At 29.1% G+C, this 10,885-nt stretch overlaps 1 protein-coding gene across 1 annotated transcript; it reads right to left on the bottom strand.

Moving 5' to 3' along the window:
• Positions 1-1,124: 1,124 nt before the first annotated feature.
• LOC136088209 (zinc finger MYM-type protein 1-like) lies at positions 1,125-2,258 on the bottom strand. Its single transcript, XM_065811890.1, has one exon. The coding sequence runs from the start codon at positions 2,256-2,258 to the stop codon at positions 1,125-1,127; it is 1,134 nt and encodes a 377-aa protein (XP_065667962.1).
• Positions 2,259-10,885: the final 8,627 nt, after the last annotated feature.

The raw sequence follows: 10,885 nt of genomic DNA on the forward strand, positions 1-10,885 counted from the left end.
AGCTACGCTCTTCAGATGCAACTGGCTTTGTTAACAGAATTCCTAAAGAAATAAAAGCATTTGAAATGCAATTATTGTTTCTTAAAATAAAATCTAGTACTTTTAATAGTAACGTTTTTGATTCGATTAATTCAGACAATGCAAGCAATTCATCTAATAATTCCATGCCATCAATATCTGCAGAAGTATCTGTGCCTAATATTTTTTGAAGATTTAAACATTTTTCTCTAAGACTTTCCTTTGAAAAAACTTTTTTAATATTTGCAGTATCGTACAGGAATTTAAAAGCATCACAGTGCTCATTTAACTGGCTAAATCTTTTTTCAATCGAATTTATAGCACTATCCAAAATGCAATTAAAACATTCTATTTTAAATCTCTCTTTAAGATTTATAATGGGATCATCTCAAGTTTCATAAGAAAAAATGTGTTTTTTAAACCTTGGTCTAATAGAAACTTCAAATGAAAATGATGGCTCCAAATCTAACTCAGCTGCAATTAATTCTGAATCAGAAATAACTTTTTCAAAAGCTTCATCTGAGCGATATAACTTTAAGAAGTTAACAGTTTTGTTCAAAGTTTGTTTGGCTTCAGAAATGTCAGTTTCAATATTCTGAATAACTTTGCTTGCTGAGTTTACTTGGTTTAAAGTATTGAACCATATCACATTACAGCAACAAAATTTAAAGTTTTTTATTTTTTGAGCTAATGCCTCTGCTTCATAACGTAAAAATGGATCATAAGAAACGTCCTGGCTGATTTTAAAAAGAGCAACAAAGATTTCTCCAGCACAGTATCGAAAAGGTCGCACAGCTTCAATCCTGCTTTCCCATCTTGTTGCACTGAAAGGTTTTGGAGATAACTTTTTTCCAAGATGATTTTTCAAAACTGTCCGTCTACGAGATGATCCACTAAGATAGTTATAAATGGCTTGCACCATTCCAAAATAAGCCACAGCCTCTGTCGATGGTTTTGCAGCATCATTAACAACCAAGTTTATTGAATGAGCATGACATGGTACAAAAAAGGCTCTGCCGTTCTTTTTTTCTAATATTCTTTTCTGCACTCCTGACTGATATCCTCTAATATTCGCACCGTTGTCGTAGCCCTGTCCACGCATATCTTCAATTGGAATCCCAGTTTGAATCAGCATTTGTAGAATAACATCTGTGAGTGCTACCAGTTGTCTGCTCTACAGGTATGAAATCAATGAAATGTTCACAGACTTTAACTTCAGCAATTTTCATCTGAACCATACGTAGCACAATTGACATTTGTTCCACTTTACTCACATCTTGGGTACAATCCACTATAATGGAAAAATATTTTGCCATTTTAAATTTTGACAGAATTTCTGCACGAATTCGTTTTGCAATTATTTGAATAAGTTCATTTTGAATATTTTTCACCAAGTAATGGGTGATAATCTCCTCATTCTTTGTTCGATGAACATCATCTGCCATAACTACATCAAACTGTGCTAGCAGTTTAACTAGTTTTAGGAAGTTTCCACTACTTTTCTCATGTAAAACATCAGAATTGCCACGAAAGGCAAGGCATTGTTCTCCTAAAAATGTCACTATTGCAAATAATCTTTCCAGAACTAACTGCCAACGCTGTAACTCTGCACTGAGAAGTTGATGTTGTGATGCATCAATTGTTTTGTTGGTATCTAGTCGGTTTGCTAATTCCATCCATTTGTTTAATAAACAGATGTGATTTTTAGAAGTTTCATGTTCATTCAGCTGTCTGTGCAAATTTTTCCAGTCTCCAAAACCAATTGTCTTCAAATGTGTGTTCATGTCACCAAACAACTTACATGAGAAACAAAAAACAACATCTTTTCTTTTAGAGTATATAAGCCAGGATCTTTTAACCATTTTTAGCACTTTTTGCGCGCATGAAGGATTAAATCTTCTATTTTTGGCATTGACATGAAATACAAAAGATGGATTAGGTGCTGATGGACCATTTATAACAAGAGTCACTCGAAGATTGTCTGTAATTTGATCAGGCCAATTGGCAAGTTTTGTCAGGTCTATAGTTGGTAAAGTTTGAAAACTCTGTTCTTCTTCTGGCAATGCAATTTGCGAAGTCGTAGATAAATTTGTTTCATCTCCCAATGTAGATTTTTCACCTTTCAGCTCATTTTTCACTTCCAAGCTTGGGGACAACTGAACAAGCGCATATTTCATAAGTGCAAACTGGCATAAGAGCGAATGGCGTAAGTGCGAACTGGCATAAGTGTGAACTGGCATAAGAGCGAACCAGCATAATTAGAAGCAGTTACAAAAACTGCCACAAGTGCGAACTAGCATATGTGCAAATTGGCATAAGTGCACCAAAAGAATTTGCAAACGTTGGAATAAGTGCGAACTGTCATAAGTGCGAACTGGCAAAAAAGCGAATCGGCATAAGTCCACCAAACAAATTTGCAAACATTGGCATAAGTGCGAATAGGCATAAATGCTTAGCAGTTACAGAAACTACCATAAGTGTGAACTGGCATAAGTGTGAATTGGCATAAATGCGCCAAATAAATTTGCAAATATTGGCATAAGTGCAAGCTGGCATAAGTGCAAAGCAGTTGCAAAAACTGGCATAAGTGCGAATTGGCATAAATGTGAGCTGACATAAGTGCGGCGAATAAATTTGCATACATTGGCATAAGTGCAAACTAGCATAAGTGCGAATTGGCATATATGCGAAATACCAATTTACACTTATGCTAATATTTACAATTTTATTCGGCGCACTTATGCCAATTCACACTAATGCCAGTGTGCACTTGTGCCAGTTTTTGCAACTGCTTTGCACTTATGCCAATGCTTGCAAAATCTTTTGGCGCACTTATGCTTATTTGCACATATGCCAGTTTGAGTTTTTGCAACGTTTCGCACTTATGCAATTATGCCAAATCGCGCTTATTCAGCCTCCCGAGCTGTTGTTCTCGACCGCTGGATGGCGCGAGCGAGAATTAAAGCATGAAAAAAAAAGAAAAAAAACTTTGTTGTTGGTGATTTTAATATGTATTGTTTTGTCTACAATGACGATTACAACGTTAGAAATTTTTATGATGAATTTGTGATTTTGGAGCAATTTCTTTAATAAGTTGCCACACAAGAATAACAAAAAAGTCAGCAACTTTACTAGATAATATCATTTTCACAGACTTGCTCAACAGTGATATAAAATTAGGTATCTTAAAAACAGATATTTTTGACCATTTTTTCTATTTTTCCAACCATAAGCACTGACCAACCGCTGAAACAAAAATTAAATACATTAAAAAAACTTTTTTTTTTTTTTTATTTAATGGTTTTTTAAACCATAAGATATCGTCTTTCAAAAATCAGCTCTCGTTGTTACATTGAAGGCAATTAAATTTTAATAAAAACGCAAAAAACCTTTATGAAAAAGTCATTGAAACATTCACCTCTTTGTATGAGTCTAATTTTCCAATTGTTACAATTACATTACAATTACATTACAATTACATTACAATTACATTACAATTACATTACAATTACATTACAATTACATTACAATTACATTACAATTACATTACAATTACATTACAATTACATTACAATTACATTACAATTACATTACAATTACATTACAATTACATTACAATTACATTACAATAACATTACAATTACATTACAATTACATTACAATTACATTACAATTACATTACAATTACATTACAATTACATTACAATTACATTACAATTACATTACAATTACATTACAATTACATTACAATTACATTACAATTACATTACAATTACATTACAATTACATTCAATTACATTACAATTACATTACAATTACATTACAATTACATTACAATTACATTACAATTACATTACAATTACATTACAATTACATTACAATTACATTACAATTACATTACAATTACATTACAATTACATTACAATTACATTACAATTACATTACAATTACATTACAATTACATTACAATTACATTACAATTACATTACAATTACATTACAATTACATTACAATTACATTACAATTACATTACAATTACATTACAATTACATTACAATTACATTACAATTACATTACAATTACATTACAATTACATTACAATTACATTACAATTACATTACAATTACATTACAATTACATTACAATTAAATTACAATTACAAAACAAAACGCTTTAATAATCCCTGGATAAACAAAGGATTCAAAAATCATCCAAAACTAAACAAAACCTATACATAAAATATTTAAAAACAGAAACACCAGCCAGGGAAAAAATTTACAAAGATTATAAATATCAGTTAAAAAAAATCCGAAAAAATTAAATAAAAACTTACTATTCAAAATTACTTTACAAAGCTAAAAATGATTCAAAACGCACTTGGCAAATATTGAAAGAAATTACTAGAAAACAAAAAGCATGCTCAAGCTCTTTGCCACAAATGCTTAAAGTTGATATCAATAGCTTGTATGAACCACAAGTAATAGCTCATGAATTCAATAAATATTTCACTGAAATTGGATCAACTCTGTCAAAAAAATACCAAAAACCCAAACCTCATTTTATGATTTTTAATAGCTATTGATAAAGATATTTGCTGTGAAGAATAATCTGCCGAACTATCATTTGATGAGTTAGAGAAAGTTTTCAAATCTTTAAAAAAGAATAAAAGCACCTGGTGCAGATGAAATAAACGGAAATATTGTTATCTATTGCTACAAACAATTAAAAAAAATTTTTTTTTAAATTTTCAGAGCACCTAGTCATCAAGTTTTTTTTCCTGAACGTTTAAAACTTGCCAGGATTACCCCTAATCATAAAGAAGGCGACAGATCCAATATCACTAACTATCGCCCTATCTCTGTTCTTTCTATATTTTCTAAAATATTTGACAGATCTTCAACAGGGTATACAGTTTTAATTACAACAACTTACTTCATAACAATCAGTATGGTTTCAGAAAAGGGAGTTCAACTGAACATGCCATTATTCTATATACAATACATTTCTATATACACAATTCTACATACAATTTATACATAACATCTCTGAATCTTTTGAAAAATCTCAAAATACACTCGGCGCTTTTATTGACCTATCAAAAGCTTTTGCTACGGCCGATCATCACTTTTTAATCTAAAAAATTAAATATTATGGTTTAAAAAGTAGAATATTATAATGGCTTGAAAGCTATTTAAAAATTGAAAACAGCTTGTGTATAGTAATGATGGTCAGCAAAGCGAACCCCTGAGCATAACTTGTGGTGTTCTACAAAGTTCTATTCTCGGATCACTACTATTTTTAATCTATGTAAACAATTTAAACAAAGCTTCCAAAATGAAAAGTATAATGTTTGCTGATGATACCGATCTTTTCTTAACCCATACTGCTATTTATGAACTCTTTCCAACTACAAACAAAGTACTCAGTCACATTTCTAATTGGTTTAAAGCTAATAAATTAACTTTAAATATTAACAAAACAAAATGAACTATTTTATTACTTCTGCGCAAAAAAACATTTTTTACCAAATGATATAGCTCAAACTTATATTGATGAAATTGTAATAAAAAGAGATACTGTTATAAAGTTCTTAGATGTTTATTTTGATGAGAATTTTACTTGGAGAAAACATATTGATCATGTAAGTACCAAAATCTCCAAAGTTATTAGCATTTTAAAACCAATAAATACACATTAAGAAACAGCAGTTTTTTAAATGAACCTTTTTGTAGAACAAAGTTCAATCAATTTTGTAAGACATATCTTGCACCCCATCTTTAGAATGAAATATTAGTACCAAATTTTGATCCATCTATTACTCTTCCTGATTTTAAAACTAAATTAAAAAAATTTGCTCTCTCTATGGACAACATTCTAAAATTCTACTAAAAATGTATGTGAAATGTATTTGTTAAATCTTCATTTTATTATATATTAAATGTTAGTATGTTGTATTATGTTAAATACGTTAAATCTTCATACGTTAAACCTTGAATATATATATGTTATAAAAAATATTTTTACTTTTTAAGGTTCCAATGAGAAGATTCTTCTGATCTTCTTTCAGAAACCTAGTTTCATATTGTTAGTATGCTGAATTGTATTATCTACATAATTGTGTTACGACTTATATTATTATGCATCGCCACTAATTTCCACCGCCCCCCGTCATTTTGCTATGCGCTTTTTTGAGTACCCTTCTCCCTTAAAAGTAGCGACGTTTTTAACCTACCTAAAAATTAACAATACAATAATATAATATAACCAAACATTTCCTATAAAAAATACCATTTAACAATATTGTTAATTTTTTATACGAAATATTTCGTTATACTATTGTTATATTGTTAAACGTTATTTTTTATAGGAAATATTTGGTTATATTATATTATTTTATAGTTAACTTTTTCATTAGCATTAGTATGTTCTTTGTTTCATGACCAATCTTTTTTATGCCGTTAATGCAGGGTAGCTATTATCTCATGTTTGCGATAAATTATCCCAAATAGTTAATCATTCCCAAAAGACTTTCCGAATCTTTTTGGTATGCAGGTTTTCAGGATTGAGTTGCTTCCTTGAGTGACTTATTATATTGCAAAGAAGCTTGACCTCAGATACTCACAATTATATTGTGCTAAGAATAAACTTGATGTCTGTCTCTCTTTCTCGTTTCTATTTTTGTTAAAAGTCATGTTCTGAATTCATTTTAGCTGCATTAACTAGATCATTGTTTTCAAGTGTTCATGTCGCCAAGTTGTAATGTCACCAAAGTTAAGCTCAATCATTTTTTGTGCAGTATCAGACGCATCAGGATATTTTAAACAACATAATGATAAATTTGTATTAATTATATGATTTATTGAACGAGCATAATGTGTCATCAACCGTCTTGCATGTCTGTAACAGTAAATGCTTTGTTACAGCAAAGTTTACTATTTTTTCAGTAGATGTAGTGATTTTGTTTTGTGTCAAGGTAGACTTATTTACTTTTTATCGAGCAATACATAATTTTAATGACCTTATTTTTTTTTCTATAATGAATGTTATATACCCTAGGTGTTGGTTTCATAATTTTGAATAACTGTTGCTTTTTTTAATAAATTAAGTGTGATATTGAGCTTTGGTAGGATAATTATTGGTACTTTTCTTGGTGCATAAATAAATGGATTTTAATTTTTGGCAACTGAAATATAATAGCTTTTATTATTTAGTCTAAGGACTGAAAAAAAGTAACAATAATGCTTTAACATACTTGTTATATCATTTAACTGTTGAATGATCAATTTTATTATTTCGAACAGTTTGCGTGTTTTTAAGCCAAGAGGTGGCTTCAGGAAGTGGGCAGCAATAAGTGTAAAGTTCTGAATTTTTTTTGACTGTTAGGTTGCAACTTCCTATTACATCAAAAATATTTCAACCTGAAATTTTAACCTTATGATTTTTTTCAGGAATGTAGACATTATATGAAGTAAAATTAGTTTATGCTCCGTCATCTACTTAAATTTCTTTACTGTTGATTGTAGTATCGGTTGACAAATCATTGATATGTTCTATTGTTACTGCAAACTGGTACGTTCTATTGTTACTGCAATATGGTGTATGCATAGGTCTGCAATATTAAGGTGTTCTTTAAGATATTCTTTATTCTAAACAACTTGGTCTACTTGGTTAGCAAATAAACAATTTATTTTGGATTTACATACTATTGAAAAATGATGATTTTTACACATTATCTATTATGAATTTTCTTGTTTTATGATAAATATGACTAATAGTAACGATAGAAGCTGCAAAAAACAAAAATAGAAAGAGATCTGGGTATTTTTCTGAAAATAAACAAAGAAAGGGACAATCAAATGACAAAATCATTTCGGGGATGGTTAGTAGAGCTTTTAGAAAATGGGGTGTTTGAATCCAAGTATTATACACATTACATTAATTATGATATATATGAAAACAGACTTAAAGTATTTATTCTTGGTTTATTAAAAAATAGTAGAACTCGCTGAGACATAATACAAATGTACAGAATAGTATTAATTTGTCAATAAATTTTGTTACAAAAACCAACAACTTTTACCACTAATAAAGAATTAGATGAAAAAAAAAGTAGAAGTCACAAAAGTAGAACTTTAGAGTTGCAAGAGAATATATAAATGTAATGCAATACATAGCTTTTTTAAAAATTGAGTTTGAAATGATTGAATAATTTGGATTATGAAGCTGTTAATGCGAAAACGATAAACAATTTCAAAACTATATTGACACACAAAAAAAGTAAGCTTAAACTGTCATAATGTCATTTCTCCCTTGATAACTTTCCGTGATAGCTTTTAAACTTTTTAAATCCAGGTGCTGCTTTGTCGTTTTCTTCAATTTCAAAATCGGATGTGTCATATATTTGTCGAACGTATCTTGATTTCTATTATTGACTTGAAACCCTATTTCACAAAGGTTTCATGTTTGTTTCCGTTTTTGCCAGTTTTCTGAAACGTTGCTAAAAAGTGTTTTAGTCCCATAGTGGCTTTACAATTGTTCTCGATCAATTTTAATTTACTGAAAGGTTATTTACCCTTTGCAACAAACAGTGACGAAGTTTTTTTATTTTTTTTGATTATGCAATATACTAACAAAGAGCTTCTGCAATAATATTTAAAAATTAAAGCTTAAGCCTCTCGTTTTAAATAATATACAATATACACAGAAAGGGACTAAAGAAGGCATGCATGAACAACCATTTGTACAGGGCCGACGACACAGGTTTCAAAGTGGTAGAGCACAATCGTCAATATTTTAAAAAAGTCCTCTATATCTAGAATCTTCTTTAAAAATTAGAAATTAAAAAGAAAGGTCCTTTAGAAAAAAGGTGTCGGGCACGTGCTCCCCCGGTGTCGTTGGCCCTGTTTTAAAAAATAAATTAAATATAACACCAGTTGTTTTTTGATATAGCTGAATTTTAAAAATATTTGTATTTTTTTAAGTAATAAAAATTAAAAAAAACATAATTTGAACATTAAAAATAACATAAAACATAAAACAACATAAAAGATCAAAACAACATCAACAAAAAACACAAAAAAACACACACAAAAACACACACAAAAACACATACAAAAACACACACAAAAAAAAACTTAAAAAAAACAAAAAACAATTGCAAAATGTGTTTCCGTGATACAATAAAGTTGTTAATTATAAAATTAACAACTTTATTGTAATCTTTCCAAGTCTTATTGTTTTACAATAAGACTTGGAAAGATTGCTAAATGATGTATGTCAGAAATTGAGAAAACGCAATTTTGTTTTCCTTTTTAAACGAGAACATGTTATTTAAGTCTTTTATACAAGTATTTTCATTTGATTCCATAATAATGGAACTTGAGTCTTTATAGAAAAATTTGAATTTTTAGAACTTTTCGAATCTAAATAATAGTTTTGGTATTTGATTGAAGATTATACTTTTGAGAAAATTTTAACGAAATAGTATATGGAATTTGTGTACTTATTTATAATATTAAAATCTATAAAGTGTTTAATTTACTATATCTAGGACCTTCATTATTTTCATTACATGGGCAGCATTATCTAATTTAATTAAATAATTTATTGCTTTAAATGCCTGGTTTTGTAAGATTTGTATTTTTTTAATTTTGTTTTGTGAGTGCTTGCGCATACAATATTATCGTATGAAAGATGACTATAAACAAGCTAAAGAACAGCATTTTTCTTTATTTAATATTGAGAAAAGATCTTGATTTATATAGCACTCCTATTGCAGAGTAAATTTTTTTGTTTGTTTCTCTTTGATGGTTTTTCCATGATAAATGTTCATCAAGTAAAATTCCTAAAAACTTTGGGTAATTTTCTCAAAGTATTACTTTTTCATTAATAACAGTTTATTTGCCCTAAACCAGAGGTTTAGGGCTATGCAGGTATTAAAAGTTTTAATTATGTTGCGTACAGATGGGAAAATAGTTTGTAAAAAGCAAAACCTTCTTTAATCAATTAGGATGCAAAGTTCCTTCCATAAAGTTGTCTTCTTTGACATCATTACAATAGAATTTTGCTAATTCACAAACTTTTATCTCATGAAAATTTGGTTCTTAATTTTTCAACCAGATAAGTGAGAATCTTGAAAAAAAAATAAATATCAAATCTTGATTGAGTTTGTCAAATGAAATGATCAAGCACAACCTCGAAGATACTTACCGCAAATTGTTGCTTCCGGCTCTTATAGTAGAAAATTGCATTTGCAGCTTCATCGTGATATTGTTTTGCTCTCTTCTTCTGTTATGTCAGAAATTTAATTTCAAAGCCAATAAGTTCTGGAACAGTTTTTGCTTTAGATAAAACATTGAAATCGGTAATTAACTGTTAATTGAAAATAACTTCGTCATTGATTGTTTGTGAAGTTGACTAAAACAAACGACTTTCTTTGTCGACAACTTTTTGGCGAATTTTGCATCAAAAGGTCAGAAACACAACAACTTTTTTGTTTAACTGATTAAAATTTACATTTTAATGACAATTTTTTTTTTTTTTTTTTGATTATTAAATGGCTTAAGAATTTTGGTCCCGAAAACCCCAAAATAGGGTTATTTTGTTGCGGTGAATATCTCAAGTACTATGTATGGTATCAACTTGAAATTTTTCAGACTTGCTTTTAATATAATGAAAAAGATCCTGTACCAAAACAAAAGAAAAATATTAAACAGTTTTTTTTTTTATATAAAAAAAACACTTCGAAAACAAAAAAGGAGCATTTTTGACAATATTTGAACTTTAATATCTTTTTATCGAGTTATCATAATGCAATAAAAGTGATAGGGGACATTGATAATAACTAAAGGAACAACTCCTGATAATT

The sequence above is a fragment of the Hydra vulgaris genome, chromosome 12 (assembly GCF_038396675.1).
Source record: "Hydra vulgaris chromosome 12, alternate assembly HydraT2T_AEP".
NCBI classification, from domain to species: Eukaryota; Metazoa; Cnidaria; class Hydrozoa; order Anthoathecata; family Hydridae; genus Hydra; species Hydra vulgaris.

Excerpts from the sequence above, each read along its gene's own strand:
- LOC136088209 (XM_065811890.1), bottom strand. The coding sequence starts at position 2,258 with ATGCCAGTTCACACTTATGCCAGTTCGCACTTACGCCATTCGCTCTTA.